This window comes from Antrostomus carolinensis, unplaced genomic scaffold (genome assembly GCF_000700745.2).
Source record: "Antrostomus carolinensis isolate BGI_N321 unplaced genomic scaffold, ASM70074v2 scaffold4622, whole genome shotgun sequence".
In the NCBI taxonomy this organism is placed as follows: Eukaryota; Metazoa; Chordata; class Aves; order Caprimulgiformes; family Caprimulgidae; genus Antrostomus; species Antrostomus carolinensis.
In genome coordinates, this window is record NW_010301453.1 from 22,250 (window position 1) to 41,152 (window position 18,903).

The 18,903-nt window shown below is 39.3% G+C and overlaps 1 protein-coding gene across 1 annotated transcript in view; it reads left to right on the forward strand.

Annotated features, from left to right (window-relative positions):
- CSTPP1 (centriolar satellite-associated tubulin polyglutamylase complex regulator 1) overlaps positions 1-18,903 on the forward strand; it is a gene marked incomplete at its 5' end in the record, with an annotated part of 75,373 nt that overhangs the window by 15,812 nt on the left and 40,658 nt on the right. Inside the window, one exon of the mRNA XM_029083878.1 lies at positions 3,212-3,342. Within this exon, the coding sequence (XP_028939711.1) occupies positions 3,212-3,342 (131 nt within the window). The remainder of the gene's footprint in view (positions 1-3,211; positions 3,343-18,903) is intronic.

The following is an 18,903-nucleotide window of genomic DNA, read 5'->3' on the forward strand; positions in this document are numbered from 1 at the left end:
GTTAAACTTGAGAGCATTTGAGCTAAGTTTGTTGCTTTGCTGTTGATATCTTGCTTACTTAAGCCATTCCTCTCGGTCTGCAGCTTGTTTTATTCTTGCATTCAAAAGAATCTGGAAAAGACATCTGTTCACATGTATATAGAAATCAGGTGTTGGTCATACGTGCTGTTGGAATACCTGCAAACAGCTTTGGGTCATCACCATTTCTTTCTCTTCCAGAAGATTTACTTGCAAGCGGTTACTACTTGCCACATTAACAGTAACGTCACCTCTGGGCAATTGTTAAGGAAAAGGTGGCCAAGTTATTTTTGTATTGCCCATCTACCCATGATAAAGGAATTTCAAAATATATTGTTTGTTCAAAATATATAGTGTTCCTGTCTCTTGTAATGATCTTGACCCTGCCTGAGAATGGATCTGTTATTTATATATTTTATATTATATCTGCTGGGGAAGGACTTTTCATAAGGGCAGTTAATGACAGAACAAGGGGAAATGGGTTTAAGCTGAAAGAGGGGAGGTTTAGATGAGATATTAGGAAGAAATTCTTCACTCTGAGGGTGGTCAGACACTGGAACAGGTTGCCCAGAGAAGCTGTGGCTGCTCCTCCCTGGAAGTGTTCAAGGCCAGGTTGGATGAGGCTTTGAACAACCTGGTCTAGTGGAAGGTGTCCCTGCTGACGGCAGGGGGGTTGGAACTGGATGAGCTTTAAGGTCCCTTCCAACCCAAACCATTCTGTGACTTGTCACTGGGCCGCTTGCTGGATAGCTCCATCACAGGCTGGATCCTTTGAGCTGAACTTTTACAACTTATAAAAAAAGGAATTTATAGAGTAGAGTCTCTGAAATGCAGCATCTTAACTAGGATAAAATTCTGACTCCCATACTTGCAGACTTGAGCTTTTGAGGCAAAATCCTTCCATTGTATAATTAAACAAAATCTTACTGCAAGAAACGAGGAATGAAAGAAATCAAGTGCCTTTTCCACTGAACTAGCTGGCGGCACTTGGCTGTCAGCACATGCAGGTGTGCTGATGTTCCAGCATGTCCACCCACTCTTTTAACTGAGTAAGCAACAACAAATGATATCATTCCCTTCTCCCTGCTAGGTTTAGAGCCATCCCTTGTGGAAAATGCAAGTGACTTGAGTTTTCACTTATTAGAACTAAGAAGTGATATAGTAAGGCTGTCTGCTTTGAATGAATAGTGTGTTAGCTTCATGTCTGTACCTTTCCATTACAGTTGTGCCAGGGTCTGCTTCCAGACGTTGCATGTGCTGCAGTTGTTCTGAGCAATGTAATTTAGTGTTTTTAGTTGTATCATTGTGCCTTCAGCTTCTTTTTCTTCCTAAACATCTCCCTCATGTGTGTTACATTTCTCAAAGCTGCCTTCTCCTCTTACACCAAGTTTCTTTTTTTGTTCGTATCCCTCTTTTCTCCAACAACCTGTCAAACTATCATCAAAACAATGCAAATAGGTAATGAAAAAAATCTTACATGCTGTGGTTTGGGATGAGAAAATCTGAAATCCCGTTTCCAGCTTTGTCACAGGCATCTTAGGGGACTTTATGTGAGTTACTTTCTCTTACTCTGAACTCATTCACAGTGAGCTACAGCACTTTGTAATGAATACTCTTTATTTACAGTTACAGTCGTGGGAGCCCTTTCTTGTAATTTTGGCATATTTTGATCAGGCACATGATTTATTTATTTACTTTAATCTCTTGGGACAATGACTGTGCTTTCCTCTGGTTTGTCCAGCACTGGTGCATGAATAAGGTTTCATAAATACAAAATGATATATTTCTTCATGGTATTTATAGAAAGAGCATTCCTAATTCCAGGATTCAAGAGTTGTGAGTGTTTCTTAATCATAAGGTGACTGTACTTATTTTATTTGAGTTGCATTTTGTTCTGGGTAGGAGGGCCAGAAACAGTGTTCTGCACCTAGCTGTTAACACATGACAAAAAAATTCTATTTACTTGCATATCTTTGAGAACCAGGACATAAAAAACCCAGAAATTGTGATTCAATTGAATTGTCTTCTTTCCACAAGCCCCCCCCCATGTTGCTACGTGATTTAATTTTGCTTAGCTCTGGTATAATTCTCTTTCAAATGTCAGGCCCTTTTCAGTACTATGAAGGATAAACTGATTTAAACTATTTATATTTAAAGAGATGATTTAAAATTGCAAACCAAGAGGATTCACACTGACCACTGGATTCTGTCAGTTGTGGAGGTGCTACCTATGGAGAGGTTCTGCTGGGATGAAAGTAAACTTGTATCTTTTCATTAATTCTCTCCTATGCAGGAGAGTTAAGCTGCTGTCCCAAGTGAATGTTTTTAATGATCTCTCTGGAGTGTTGAAAGCTTTGTCCCACTTGCATGATGCAGAGTGAAATCCACAAAATCTATCTTTGAGGCAACCCGGTCATTATACCTTTTGGTATATAATGTTTGTATTTGCATTTCTATTGTTGTTGCATGTTGAGCTTTACCATGCCCAAAGGAGAGCCTCTTACACTTCAGAGAAACCTTTTAAAGACAAATGTTGACTATAATAAGTTAGCCTAAAGTGCTTGCAACTCAGATATGAGGAATTTGTACTAAAATACAAGAGTGTGAATATCAAATTGGCTATCCATCTTAATGTCCAACTACTCTTTTCAAAATGCACTAGTGCAAAATGTCGTTTAGTGAAGTGTCAATCTGCTTTTCATGGCAACTGAAGTTGATTTTATACATTCAATACAGTCAACTTTCAGTAACCTAGAAATTAAATCTTGAAGCTTCTGTTAAAAAGAGGGTTTTGTTTTGTTTTGTGGCTTCATGAAAAACTGTGATGAGAATAGCAGTGAAGTTCAAAAGGTACTAAAAGAAAGGGCATCTTCTGGTCAGATAAACAACAGCTACTTTTGGCTAGCCATTTTCCAATGGGTTGGTTTCAAATAAGTGGCTCTTGGACACCCCTTGCTGGGATTCTTCAGAATGAATTTTACTTTCATAAACCTCTAATTCCTATAATTAAGTTCCAATGTGTGGTTTTTGCAAATAGTCTTTTCCCTAGAGAACAGATGGGTATAAGCTTTGGATATTTGGTTTCACAAACTGTAACTGCCAGTGGTTTTCTTGCTGCTGTTCCAGCTGGCCCCAGAACATTCACATCAATTCAGCTTTCTAACGTTCTCTTGTTTTGACTTTATCTCCCCAGTTTTAACAGCGTGCGTCAAGGAACACACATCTTGTTCCGTGAGTTCAGCTTTGTTCAAGCTACGCCTCATAACAGGGCATCTTTTCTTCGGACCTTCTGGAGGTGTTTCCGAACAGTGGGGAAAAATGGAGGCAAGTATTCCAGCATCTGCTGCTGCTCTCCTGTTACCTTGACATGAAAATCATTAGCTAGGCTATTAATGCAGTACAAATACTGACATTTCACACCGTGTTCTAATATTTTAGCATTGTTAATAGGGGGACACCATCACAGTTGTCTGTGGAACAGTTAAAAAATGCTCACAGCGTCAAGTAGCATAGGAGCACCTTGTTCCCAGCACTACTTCCGTTACAGAACAGCAGGTCAAGCAACAGTAGATCAGAGGGAGGACATTTGTTGGCCTGTAGATGGGGATGGATAGGGAAAAAAAAATGTTCTGGGGGTTGGTGGGTGTGAGCAGGGTAGCAGGCCTGGAGATAATTAGAACATAGAGTATGGAGCACAAAGGAAGCAGATGCTGAGATTATTATGCAGTTGGGGTACCAAGTGCTTTGACCAGAAGCCCTGAAGGAGGTAGAGTACATAGTGGTGTTGGGCTGTAGGGGGGTGAACGTTGCCACCTGAGCTGTGCCTGAGCTAGTCCTGGCACATCTCCTCGATGATGTTGCAGCATCCTGAGGGCTGTGGAAGGTGGACCACTGATAACTTTGTGACCTCTTCCCCAACCCTAACCACAAGGAAGAAGCTCCAATGCCAAAATAACTATTCAGCACTGTGCTATCTTGTTTAGCTATTCTTATACTGCACTTGGTATATTAGGTATTGCAGAATTGGCCAGAGTTCAAAATAAACTCCTGTAACTACATGCAACTAAAATTATATTTTGTTTTAGTTTTTAATTTAGTATTTTAAGCAAATACACCAAAAGTTGCTGTACAAATATGAATTTTGGTGTTTGGTGGTTTGTTGTTTTGGTTTTTTGGGTTTTTGTTGGGTTTATTTTTTTTTTTACTATAAGCCTCACTTGTTTTAGGTTACTTAGCCTCATTTCTTGTTGCAGGAGAGACTCAAACCATTTTCTTAAATATAGATAAAACTTCACCTTCTGGCTCAGCTTTGCAACACTTCTGCTCATTAAGAACAGAGTTTGCAAGGCTGTGAGTAACAACTTGACTTTTTTTGACACATGCCATTTTAGAGCCTTGGAAATTAGACAATCGTAGTTAAATGTGACAGAATCTGCAATTAGCTACTGAAGTGACTGACTGTGCTGCCTGTAACACCACCTTCTATGTACTTTGTTGTGTTCTAAATAATTTATATTAGTTCAAGGGTAATATTTTTAAGATTTCAGGTAAATTTTATGGTGCTAATCTAACCAGCATGCAGCGAGGACATATCTGATTTGACATCAGGTCATAGTCAGGAGAGATAAAGTGTAGACTCCTAGAACATATTTCTGTAGGAGAGTTAGAGATGACAGTGAACAAGTAGCCCACCAGAGCTGCAGCTGTCGGTGGTGAACCTTGTTGCCAAATTGAAAAGAAGCTAACTGATGGAAAGAACCCACTGCTGTACTTTGAATGCAGGTTTTCATCAAGCTTCATCTCTCTAGCATCTGACTCAACCAGATGATGGGCACCTGGGTTTGTTGGAACCAAAAGATTTTAGCTACATAATCTCTCCCTTCTCTTTTACTTTAGCAGTTTTATGTGAATATGGAAAGGGTTGTGAAAGACAATGTAATCACCAAGGTGCTTTGAAGGGGAAGGGATAGCATAGGAACAAAACCTCAGGTGCATGTTATTATGCTCTGGTTTTGGCCTTAAAAGAGTTCAACATATATTTTTCTGACTTTAAAGTCCAGTGGCTACACTTTTTAGGCTCAGCAAATATGGCATGTTTTCGTGTATGTTTATAAATTTATATGTAGTTTCTTTTTAACTAGATAAGAAATGCATCACTTCAGAGAGCTTCCTGTCAATCTTTTCATCCACTCAGTCCAATTTCTCTGATTCTCTAGCAGTCATTACAGACTAGTACCTTGATTTTATTAATTTCAGTTTTACTTGCTATGGGATTTTTTCCGCTGTACTTATGTGTAGGGGAACTGGGAACATTCATGGTCTCTTTAAGAACTAAACTCACTTACTAAGAAGAAGCTGAACCTGTGCAATGTGGTGGGTGAAATAATGGTCATTACCACACTCAGGCATAGACTAGACCTAGTTTTCTTTCCTTGGAATACGTTGCTTTTAGATGAATGCAGGAAGGAATCATGCTATACAAGAAATAGCAGCAACCACAAGTGAGATCACTGGTGATCTGAGCTGCAGAATGGGTCTCTTAACAATAGAAAAAATCAGACTTGGTGATGCCCAAAGCAAGCAAGACTCTCAGCTTAGCGCTGTCTTTAGAAGCATGGCTGGTGGTACATCTTCTAATTGGATTATTCCAGAAATGAGTTTTAAGTTGTTTCTTTATGATCACTGCACTAGAACACAGGACCATATGTACATATCAAATTAAAAACAGTTACGCAAGCTTGCATGGAATCATGACTCTATCTACAGATAGTTTGTTGCTACAGCATCTCATTTTATGATTATGCCATTTTGACAATTTAAACATTGTATTCTGGGCAGGAATGTATTGGGTTTGCAGTGCCAGGTTTTGGTATTGAGAGGGTTACAGAGGTGGCTTCTATGAGAAGCTGCCAGAAGCTTCCCCTGTGTCTGACAGAGCCAATGCCACCTGGCTCCAAGGTGGACCCACTGCTGGCCAAGGCTGAGCCAATAGGCGACAGTGTGTAGCGCCTCTGTGATAACATATTTAAGAAGGGGGGAAAAAACTGCTGTGCAACAGCAGCCAGAAGAGAGGAGTGAGAAGATGTGAGAGAAACAACTCTGTAGACACCAAGGTGTCCTGGTTTGTAGCTGGAACAGAGCTGGTTTCTTTTTCAGTAGTTAGAATAGTGCTGCGTTTTGCTTTTCAGACTGGGACTTGTTGTGAGAGAGAAACAGGTAAGAAGGAGGGTGAGGAGGTGCTCCAGGTGCCAGAGCAGAGATTCCCCTGCACCCCATGGAAAGGACCCACGCTGGAGAAGTTCATGGAGCACTGTCTCCCATGGGTGCGACCCCATGCTGGAGCAGGGGAAGAGAGTGAGGTGGAAGGAGCGGCAGGGACAGTGTGTGATGAACTGATGAAAACCCCCATTCCCTGCCCCTCTGTGCCACTTGGGGTGGGCAGGAGGTAGAGAAATCTGCAGGGAGGTTGACCCTGGGAAGAAGGGAGGGGTGGGGGAAGATGTTTTAAGATTTGGTTTTATTTCTCATTATCCTACTCTGGTTTGGTTGGCAATAAATTAAACTAATTTCCCCAAGTTGAGTCTGTTTTGCCCATGATGGTAATTGCTGAGTGATCTCCCTGTCCTTATCTTGACCCACAAGCCTTTCATTTTATTTTTCTCTCCCCTTGTCCAGTTGAGGAGGGGGAGTGATAGAGCAGCTTGGTAGGCACCTGGTGTCCAGCCAGGGTGAACCCACCCCAAGGAGGTAGGTAAGATTATAGAATCCTGTTGAGAAATTCTGTTTATGGTTATCCTATACTATGCAACAGAGCATGGAACAAACAGCCTGCTGGTTCTGAAATTAGAAGTGGAATAGCTCATATTAACGTTGGCATGTTGCTTTTGAGACCTGAGCTAAGTATTCATTTGATGCTCTATGTCACATGTATGGAGAGTTATTCGTGGAATGTCCATTTCAACAGAATTTCTCTGTGCAGAAAAAGGTGAACATAGACTCTTTGCCTTCTACAGCACGATTCTCCTCCGTCCCAGTTTTCTCTCCTGGGTTTGTTTCTGGGCAGGGATTGCTCCATGCTTCGTTATTGTCACTGATTTATGTCTGTGAAGAACTGTGAAAGCATCTTTTTGTCTTCCTTTGTCAAAAGTATTACATTCACTAAATTCCATGTCTCTCAGGATGTTCTTATTTTTAGTTATTCCTTTGCCATAAAAATGTTTACTGCCATTTTCCCCTCTCATTTACTCTAAGTTTAATTCCAGATTTGAATTTCTGTTCTAGGAGTGAGTGGTGGCTTTTTCTTAGTTTTGTCCATCTGTGGAGGGTATCCCTGATAAACTGCATAAAAGCCAACTCTCTGAGGATACAGCTCAACATAATAAATGAGAACTTGCATCAAAGCTTGCACCCTGGCTGGAGGAAGCAAGGGAGAATAAAAATAAAGATGTAAGACAATGCAATTTCCAAGCTTATACAAACTCAAAAAACCCCAAACAAACAAAAACCCCTCACCTTTCCACTTCTGAGTGTTTAATTGGCATTTTAGAAGAGTAGACAATATCTCACAAATGAGTGAACAGATTGCTTAATCTGGCTGCTAGTTGCTCCTCCTCGATGCCACGAAATGTACTGCTTTGTCTGTCAGTCTTGAAATAAGCATGCCTTGACTCGGAATAGGCACCTTGTTTGCCCAAGCAGATGCATCAAGCCATGAGTTCCCAAAGGGCCAGTAAGAGTGAAATCTATCTGAACAGCAGCAATACTTCAATGTAGCAATCCGTGTCTGTGCAGAGCCACGTATACGCTAACTGGAGTGCACTAACATTGCTGTTTCTCTTGGGAAAGTACTGTAGATAGTATTTTTCTACTTAATTCCTTATCCTTTTGAATTACTGGAAAGTAGTTCTTCGTGGAGGGATGCAGCAGCTTTTACATTATGTTTTTCTGTTAGCCCTGCTACTTGATGGGTTCTGGTTACATCGCCCTTCATAAACTCCTTTTGTTTGGAGACTAGATTTCTCTTCAAATAGCAAGGAAAAATTACTAGCTTCACTAAATGTGATAGTAACGTAACACACTTCAAAAAGCAAAGAAAAAGGGTGGGTTTGTGTGGTTTTTGTTTTGGTTGGTTTTGGCTTTTTTTAAAGAGGATTTCTGTTTGGTGATATGCTGGATCTGTTTTTTTTACAGGATTTCCCACTGTTTTTAGAAGCTTAGCAAGATGCAGAGTTCTGTTTTCAAGTATGCACAAACATATCTGGGATTCCACGCACTCAGAACAAAATAATAATAATAAAAAAAAAAAAGATTAGGTTTATTTTAGAGTGTGATCCAGTGTAAAGAAACCGGGGTGGACTTCACAAAATTTCTTCCCTCCCTTAATTGCTTAGCAATGATAGGCAACATCCATAGAGGTGGTTAGAGGACAGCTCGCTTGTGTGTTGAGAGGCACAGAGCATAATGCTCAGTTAGCAACAGATTTCTCCCAGAGGAAGGCAAAATGACCAGAAGTCGTGTTTTCCTTCTGCTTATGCTTAAATTGACCTCTTGGAATCTAGCTGACCTGCTCTTTTGAATTGTCTGTTCCTTAGGACTCTTTAATTAAAACTGTGCTTTCTCAGTTTAAACAGCCCCTGCAGAGTTCTGCTGTGAAGCTTCATAAGGTCAACATATGCCTCTCCCAACCCCCATGGCTTTCATGTCTTGTTGGTTCTCTGTTTTTAATTAAAAAGATTTTTCCTTAAATGCTTTCCAGCCAATTAGAGAAATTTTGCACTGAGAAACTTGTTCCAGGCCTGGTGAATTGAGAAGTGAACAGAAAGCTCAGTCAGGACCATTGGCACTTTATTCTAGAGCCCCAGCTTTCTTTGGTGCTTTTCAACAGCTTTTCTCTTTTCTTCTTTCTTTTTTTTTTCCTTTTTTTTTTTTTTTTTTTCCCCTCCCTTCCCTCAATTTAAAATTGCTTCCAGCAAAAATAGCTGTTGTTTGATACCTTAGATATAGCTCTGGAATGGTTCAACACCAGATACAGGATCTTTTCCTTCCACTCAAGGGTGATTGTTAGTTTATTTAGATGCACACATCACTGGAGCATAGAACTACTACACACAGGATGTAGGTCTATATTGGCTGACAACCCTTTTAGCAGACTCTTATCTCCCCTTCAGACAAAAAGTACTGTTACTGCTTATATTGAAATAAAGTCTTCTTATAAATTTTATTTCTTTCACATTCCTCATGTGGTGTAATGGCTGCCTCTTTGCTTCTGCACACTCGAATTAGGAAATTGGAAGCCTAACTACCTTTGGAGCTTGTGGAAGGCGAGCAGCTTACCACAACCAAGCACACAGTCTCTGTCACGGAATGAGAAGAGCGGGATGTCCCTCTGACTAGTTCTTCTGGAGTTCGCCAGCAAGGCTAGAGTCCTTACAAAAACTAAAGAAATGCCTTATCCATGTGATTCCTGGAGACTGAGATGAGCTAGAAGGACCACTGTTATCCCAGCTTTTTTTTGAAAGATGCTATTTTAATGCATTTTGTGGACAAGATTGCTTTCTGGAGGTTCCAAAACCCCTTCCTTCGCTAGTTTTATAATGCTTCCACATTTAACTCTTTATATTAAATTCCTCCCTCTTTTTTTTACCTCTTCTCTTGTAAGCTGTTAGGCTATCTCGATTTGAGCTTAGCCAATCTCTGTGTAGTGAGGTGTGTAGAACAATACAGTGATGATCACAGCAAATGTCAGAATCTTCTGCTCTATTTGTTATTAAAACCAAATCAGATCTTTATACCATGTTATTGTAGGAAAGATTGTATGAATCGGTAAGGTCTGATAGCTAATGAAGCTGTGGATTTTAATACATTTTTTTCCTCTGGAAGCTCAATCTGCAGCGAAACAGCCTTGGCTGAAATGATTCATCTCCAGCCTTTATTCACTTTTCAGTTCCTTTTCCAAACAGCTATAGCTGTTGCTATTTATGATTCATGAGTGTACCTCTGCCTGGAACCACTGATGACTCTGGAGTATCAGGACAAAGGATTTCTGAAGCTGAGGAGAAATAAGTAGATGATTACATTGTAGAGATGGTGAGGTAAATCTACAAGCATTGTAAGTTAAAACATCTGGATTACGTAGATCTAAAATGCATTGCAGTAATCATTTGTAGAAGTAGTAGCACGTGGGTCAGTGATGGAATCTTCAACTAACCTCTCCCTGAATTCAGTTCATACCATTCTGTCAATGAAGTTTGTGAAATTAAATGTAGTACACTGGAAGTCCTCCTTATCTAATCTGGGTTTACTTTTTTGGTTGTTATTTTTTTTCCTCCCCAATATTACATTTCCTTTTCAGCTATATCTCTGAGCATGCACCAGCTCATCTGACTTTCCACATGTTTTTTTCAACCTCATATTCTAGATGTATATCTCTCTAAATGCACTTTTTTAGAAAACCAATAAGCTTTTCTGTTTGCTTTATAACGTTTTATGGCTGTTTTGTGTCTTTTGACAGTTCTCCACTGGTTGTGTCATTGGCAAATTAAATTAATATGTTCTTTGCTTTTTGTCCTGGTTGAGTGAAACATTTGAATGAGCTTATGTACAGTGATTATTGTTGCATTCTGCTAAGCAATTATCCAAAATTCAACTGGTGGTTATTATTACCATTTGCTTTGCAGTCTTTTGGCAAGTTTCCCATCCCTATGACAGCATTCTTATTCAAACCAACTGAAATGGATTTTTTCAATTAAGACTTTTTTTAGGTTCCAGTATGGCCCTGGAGTTAGTATTCCAAATAGTGGGGAAGTTCCCTGGAATAAAATTGGTTCTAGGTTGTGTCATCTGGGCTGGGATTCTGAATGCTCTAAGTTTCTTATATTGAATGAACTTGGTCTCCTCTCACTTGTGAGATGATATGCACACTACATAAGCATCATCTAGTAGAAGTCTATGAAGCATTACCTTAATTAACTAGTAAGTTTTATGATGATTCTGGTCAGCAGCAGAAATGCTGAAAGGGAGAGAGGGAGGTAGAGAAAGGAGAAAAAAAATCTTGTTTTCTCTGTGACCTTATACTGTGACCTTCTGCAAAGGGGCTGTAAGAAAATAAGAGCTTCTGTGAAGCTACATCTGCTTTCAAGCCTCTGTTGGCTCTTAACCTTCCCTGAGATGTGAAAGTGTCTGAACTGAGGAAAGTATTATCTTCATCACTTCTCCATGAACCATAAAACATACTTCTCCCCATGCTGTTGGCTGCAAGTGTAGGGCTATGCTGCATAATGCAATGTTTATATAAACAATCTAAGCTCAGGGTTGGTACTTCCATATGGTACAATTCAGCACTATCTCGAGACACCAACTTGGGACCTGGAAGTTGCAGAACTGTATTTCTTTGGTAGCAGCCTGAGATTAGTTGATGTGTCTGAGCAGGTCAAGTGGCATATGGGGGATGTTCTTGTGGTGTGTCCGTGTAGCTCATTGCTCTGGAAAAAACTCTGGCATCTCTGTACTGAGCTACTGTGAGCAGTGTAGGTGCAATCTCAGGAAGAACAGTATGAAGAGTGTGTTCCCATTCAGTGTATACAGAAGAGTAAGGACCCTCTTTTATACACATAGAATCACAGAATCATAGAATGGTTCTGGTTGGAAGGGACCTTAAAGCTCATCCAGTTCCAACCCCCCTGCCATCAGCAGGGACACCTTCCACTAGACCAGGTTGCTCAAAGCCTCATCCAACCTGGCCTTCAACACTTCCAGGGAGGAGCAGCCACAACTTCCTTGGGCAACCTGTTCCAGTGTCTCACCACCCTCACAGTGAAGAACTTCTTCCTAATATCTAATCTAAACCTCCCCTCTTTCAGTTTAAAGCCATTTCCCCATGTTATTAATTCTTCAAAGTAGCGTAGGAGCTAGGAGATGTCATGGTAAGTGAAGAGACATCTACCCTTTTTTTTTTAATATCTGTTTTTTAAATGCTGTTGTCCAGCTGCACAGAACAATCTCTGAGCCAGTCATCTTTGTGTCTTTATTGTCCCAGCTGCCTCTTACAACTTTTCTCTCTGGTGGTCTTGTTATTCAGTTTTCATCACCACGAATTCACTTCCTAGCTTTCTGAAGTTAACCCCTTGATTTACATGATGTGCTCCTGACTCTAGTCTGTATCTCCAGTTGGGTCAAGCAGGCCTGACCTATGTCTAGAAGTTTTTTGATTGTGAATATGGACAAGTACAGTCTTTCACCCCCTGTTCTTCTGTCCCATTTATTAGTTATGCTCACAAAAATTTTAAATTCAGTTATTCTGGTAAAATAAGTTTGGGAATACCATTTATTTCTTTTGAGGAACTGATTTTTCCCTGTGGTGTTAAAAGGACAGACGTGAGCTGAATTTGTGTTTTTGTAACTATGTTACTGAGCTCTTCCAGCAGCCCTTTTCACATTAGGCAAGATAATGGGTGCCTACAACTCACAGTCTCTCAGGGAGTCCCTACTCTGCATTTCTGAGGCCTTGGTGCCATTCAGCATGTCCATGTTTGACTAAAGATGTGATGTTGAATTAGTTTAGCTAAACAGTACAGCTGTGCTTAGGTGTAGAAGTTCTTACATCACTTTAAAGTCGCTTTACATCAATAAATGTCTGTAAGTCTGTTTTAAATCAGTATAATAATGAATAAAGGTGTTGTATATGATTAAAAGGATTGCTGGTTTATTCTCTGTTATGCACCTTTCAAGAATGCTGGATGAATATCAGTAGAAGTGATCTGCATGCATGATGAGTACTTTGATATGCTACTACTACTTTGTGAAATGGGGTTAAGATGTACTATGGAAAACCTGTAATCTGCAAATGAGTTAAGAAGTTTAGTCAGTAATGTTTATAAATTAAGCTTGATCTATTTTGAATTTGTTGCAGGGATGTGATTCTAGTAATGTACAGTCTGATACTTTCCTTCATAAGCTGATCTGAGTGTGATTTGCATTCCATGCTCTTACTAAGCATGAATCTCCTCACCTCTGTTGGCACAATGGACCTTTCTTGAGCTTGGAGGAGGAAATACTTGAATATCAATGAGCTCTTCTAGACTCCTTTTTCTCTCTAGAGCCATACCCCATGGGAATCTTCCAAGCAGATCACTGAAGAGATTGAAGTCTGCTCTCTTGAAATTCAGAGCTGTGATCCTGCTTTTTGTCAGGTAGATAAATTCCTGAAAACTTCATGAAATGATTTTTCAGGTATAAAGACAAAGACCTTAGAAATGCTTCAGGCGCAGGAAAAGCTTCCATAAAATTTCACACCTTCCTTGGCTTCAGTGTCAGTTAGCCAAAAGCCACAAATCTGTAGGATAAAAGCTTTGCTCGTTCTAGTGCTCACAGAGATACTTGTCAAGTCTTGTCTTCTCTGAGGTTTTCCTGCAGTAAGGTCTAGTCCCAGTCAAAATTTACATCAGCTGATGTAAGAAACTGGTACAGATTCCCGAGTAGAACTTGTGTATTATTTGTAATGGAGAAAATAACTTGGTGTTGCTTAAGAGAAGAAGCAATAGTGTCAAGGGAGGCTGGAGAGTACACAGAGTACATAATAAACCTAAAAGAAACTTAACATTTGAAAAAGCAATGGATTTTTTTTCTGTAGGAAAGTGCAAGTATGTCAAGTGTTCCTAGTGCTCATTTTCATAGAGGGAGGAGAGATGTCAGCAAAGGCAATATTGGCCTGAATGGACTTTCAGCCCTTCCCCTCTTGTTCCTTTGTGCTGTAGGACAAACTTTCATTCTGAGCTAAAGAGCTCCTCTAGTCAGCTCTTTACCTGCCCATTTTTTATTATTTTGTATCATTATACTGTACTCCTGCTGAGTTCATCCATTTGTTCTGATCATCCATCTCTCAAATATTTGTTTCCCTCTAGCCTTGGTATCTATTATTACTTTCTTCCCTGCTCTTTCTGCTGGAGTTGTTACTGCATTTTCAGAGTTCTCATCTACCTTCCAGTCAAATTTCCCTTACGTAATTCCCAGAATAACTTACACATTATCTGAAAGGAAGTCAAGCTCTCGGTGTTTTTGGTGTAAAGCTGTCTCTGCATCACTATCTGATGCCAGAAGTGAACCTTTTTCTTTAGTTCCTCTTTCTCATCCCCACTCTCCATGCTGCTAATAGATATTTCTTCATTTCTACCAGCAGTGTCAGAGGGATTGCTGTGCTGTGCAGAGTTACAGTGTGAAGCAGACACTAGTCAACATGATAAGGATGCGGTTAATATTGCAGCTTCTTCCTGAAATAATTTAAATTTTTTGGTCTACTCGGATTGGAAACTTTTATCAAACCCTTGAAATGATTGAGTGAGTGTAATTGTCCTTAAGGTGCTGAGAAGTGTTTCATGACTTTCTTCTGTGATGGATAGAACCTTACATGTGATGTCTTAATTTCAGAATGATGATTAGTGATGACACTTTTCTGTACCTGCTGTCTAAGGATCTCCAGGTATTTTACAGATATTAAGGAATTAAGCTTCCCAGAAATCTTGACAATACTATTTTCACTTCACAGTTGCAGAAAGTGAGATGGGGAATTTAAGTGACTAGCTGAAGCTCACATAGTCAGAGGTAAAATCAAGATGTCTAGCCTTTTGATAGTATGAATTCAATTTTATATGCTAAAATTGCATTTTAGAAGATATAGGCTTCTTTTACCATGAAACAAGTGGGGAAAACACACATGTCAGTATAAAGCAATATCATTTAGATAAATTGTTTGCAAGAACCTGTCTTCTTTTTTTCTTTTTAGAAGTTTTGAGAGTAATCATTGCCTTACTCACAATAGTACATCACTGTGCATGACCTGCCTGGGATGATATAGGACGTATTTTTGGTTCTTTTCAAGTTTGACATTATAACCCACTTCACTACTTGCTTTTCTAGACAGTCTTTAGAGCAAGACAGAAGTCAGATTAGTCCATGTATGTTATCTTGTTCATCATCAGTTAGAACAAGTCCAGAGAAGGGCCACCAGGATGATCCAAGGGCTGGAGCACCTCTCCTATGAGGACAGGCTGAGAGAGTTGGGGCTGTTCAGCCTGGAAAAGAGAAGGCTCCGGGGAGATCTTATAGCGGCCTCCCAGTACCTGAAGGGGCTACAAGAAAGCTGGGGAAGGACTTTTCATAAGGGCAGTTAATGACAGAACAAGGGGAAATGGGTTTAAGCTGAAAGAGGGGAGGTTTATATTAGATATTAGGAAGACGTTCTTCACTGTGAGGGTGGTCAGACACTGGAACAGGTTGCCCAAGGAAGTTGTTGATGCCCTCTCCCTGGAGGTGTTCAAGGCCAGGCTGGATGAGGCTTTGAGCAACCTGGTCTAGTGGAAGGTGTCCCTGCTGATGGCAGGGGGGTTGGAACTGGATGAGCTTTAAGGTCCCTTCCAACCCAAACCATTCTATGATTCTATGATCTCTATTGTAGAACCACATGCTCAGTACCACTTTCACCACAATCTTTCCCTTTTTGGGAGAGGAAGGTAATTTCATCTGTGTACATTAGTAATGTATACTTTCTCTGAAAGGAAGTTGGCTAATAAGCTTTATGGTGTTTAGCTGGTGACTGTATCACTTAGAAAACCAAGCTCTGTGTATAGAAGTTGCTAGCTTCTAATGTAGAATTGGCAAGAGATTTTCCCTTTTGAAGAAGCTCAAAATAGAAACTGCTTTTTATGCTGGAGTATCTTCTTTATTCATCTTCTCTCATTGTAAATTCAGAATATTTCCCTTTTATATAGAGGTTGCAGTCTTTTGCTGTTTTTCCATAGCTTCAAAGTACTACCTAGTAGAGTCTTGTTCTAGCATGTTGTTCTTCAAGGGACCACCTTATAAAATAGTATACTGTTCTTTCCCCTTAGGTCCAGTCTGCTAGGCGAGTTGCACATGTAAAGGTTTCCTAAGCACATCTGTTCTGTGAAGGGCCATCTTCTGAGTTCTTTTATTTAAGTAATGAAATGCAGAAGCCTAGAACCTGATCTGGCTATGTTACACCTTGCTATTTATCTGGCTTAAAAGTTGAGCTTTGGATCTCAAACCCAGCAAGGTGGGATTTTTGGCATTTGCTCTAAAGAGGCCGTTGCACAGGGAAGTTGAGTGTGTGCACTGGTGTAGCTAAAAGCCAAAGCTAAAGAATACCTGCTGGAACTTGTCCCTTGTTGCAGCTTGTGTCCATCGTGTCTTATCCTGTGAGGATACCAGTTTGATGCCCAAACTAGACATCTAGCTTTCACAGGCTGCTTTGACAGCCAACAGAGAGTGCCTGATCCATAGGGCAGTTTTGAACAGTTCCGATGGGATCCTGGCCATGAATCACTATCTGGGAATCTTTCTCACTATTGATTATATTGGGAGTTTAGATACAGCAGCCTTTTCTTTGAGGATCTAAGTTTGATGTCTGAAGTTAGGCAGCATAAAAATTACCCTTCCAGTCTGCATTTCAAATGTGTGCTGTTTTCCAGATTAATACATTAAACCCTCAGCAAAACTTATTTTTCTAATGATGCTGTGTTATTTCATTTTAGTTTGGTGCTCACTATTCTGTAATGCTCATGAATAAACTTTCCTAAAAAGTTTTTGATTCCATGATGATATTCTTCCCTTACAAAAGTTGTGGAAGATTTATATCTTAAGTATCCCCAAAGCAAAGTGAATACTGTATTAAATCTTATTAGACTAGAGGAGTTAAGAAACAAATCAATAGTCACTGAAATAAAATTTGTCATATCTTGAAGTATTTCCTTTGAATCCTAGCTAAGACATCTTGCAGAACTAATATTAAAGGAAAAAAAAAGCCTACTGAAATGTTATTTATCTGTTTCTCAGAAAGTAAACACTGCCAGCTTTAGCAGATGCAGCAATTAAACATGGTTACTAAGGGAAGCAGGTTTTTTAAGAAGTACTACAGCTACTGAGAAATTTGTTCATCGTTTCTTTTGGCTTTCCCTGTTAGAAGAATGTATCTGCAACATCTCTCTACACACCCTCACATGCACACAGCATCTGGAGCTTTGTTTTATAAGGTCTTATGCTGATTTAAAAGAAATCAGATTAGTTCTTATATACTCAAAATATAATTTCTGATAATAGGCATGCTCTAGGTCTGTGTAAAGTGAATCTGTAGGCAAATAGCCAATACTCCATAGAGTTTTGACTTTTGTTGTTGATGCCAAGTGGAAGATGTAAGCATTTTCCTCCTTTCTCTGCTTTCCTTGTACTTAAGCTGCTGGAGCAAATGTGGGACAAGCAAAGAAATTCGGAGTAACAACTCCTGAATCCTAATCCTGTTAATCTGTGTTTTGGGTGAATCACTTAATCACAACATACCTACATTTTCTATTTATAACCTGGAGTTCCACCTGTTGGATTAAAATAAATAGTCTTGGACATAGAAGTTTTGACTGGATAGGTAAAACTGAGATTACTTAGATACCTATATAAACAGATTGGATGGAATCAAGGCCTTAATGAACTCTCACTTTTTTGTTAGTGGTAAACTGGTGGTTTTAGACAAATGCATGTAAAGTTCCTTGCAACTTATTTCCATTAAAATAATTCAACTCTTCTTTAAATACACAAAAAAAGAGTAAAACAGTATAAGCATTTGAAATGTAAAACCTTTAATATAAAAAACCCCTTTAATATCAGTCTTCCTTCTCTTCTTCCCTGTACCTCGCCCCATTCCCCAATTCAGACTTGGGGTTTTTTTTCCTATGGGAACTTTTCTGCCTTTTAACAGTTCTTTGGATGATATTAAAATCCATTCTGGAGGAAAGAAGGAAAGCCTTTATGATAGTTAGAACTGGATTTCAAGGGTTATATCTATTCATGTGAAAACTCACCAAACCTGCAGAGAGGAAATATCAAAGTGGCATCTCTGTTTGTTGTGGTTGCAGAAGATTGTCACACACAGTGTACACAGTCATCCTGAACTCTTTCAGACCTAGCATGGTTTCAGCTGAGGTGAGCTGGACCGTTGATTTTAGCCAGGTAGTTAAAATTTGTTGACTTGCCTTGACACTTTTCTTATTCTCTTTGTATTTGAGCACTTGCTAAATGTTTAATAAAAATTAGATGATGTTCAAATACGTATGATACTTAACATATTTAAAATATAAAAACTCAGATGATGAAAGTGACATTGTATAAGCAAATCAGTCTTCTTAAATGCCTTTTTTCTGCATTTTTTATGTAATGTGGATATAGGTAGAGAAGAATTTTGCTTTTTTCTCACTTATGACTACTCTGCAGGCACAGACCTCAGTATTCAATCACTTCTAAGAAATGGCTCTAAGGTATTTTGAGAAGAGGCTTAAGTAAGCAGTAATTAATATTTTAAGCAGCCTCAAAACACTGGATATTTGCTTACTGCTAAGTTAACCCTCCTTAGAAAATTATTTATTTGACTTGTAAGACTATTTGCAGGCAACATAGCAAAAGGAATTTACATTACTCCTGAAGTTACACAGCAGCAGTCAATTTGAAACCAGTGTGTAGTTGTAATTAATTGTAGAGCAGCCTGAATCATGAGGGATTTAACTGTCATCCAACATATTCCTTACAACCTAGTCTGTGTGGAATATCATTGATTAAGTTATAGCCAGAAGTTATTCTAAAATCTTGTTTTCAGACTATACAAGATTTTTAAGGAAATAAAGGCAAAGTTAAATAAATCCTGGATGAATTAGCTTGTATCTCTGCAGAAGAGGTGACTTAAAGAAAATATCAAGAGAGTTTTCTCCAAAATACTGAGTTTTTAAGTTACTGAGGTATCCTGGAGTGACTTTTCTACTCTTTAGGAACCTTGTTCAGGTAACTTTGAACTTGAAATGGTTTCAAGGTAAATTCAGGTATGAGAGATATTAT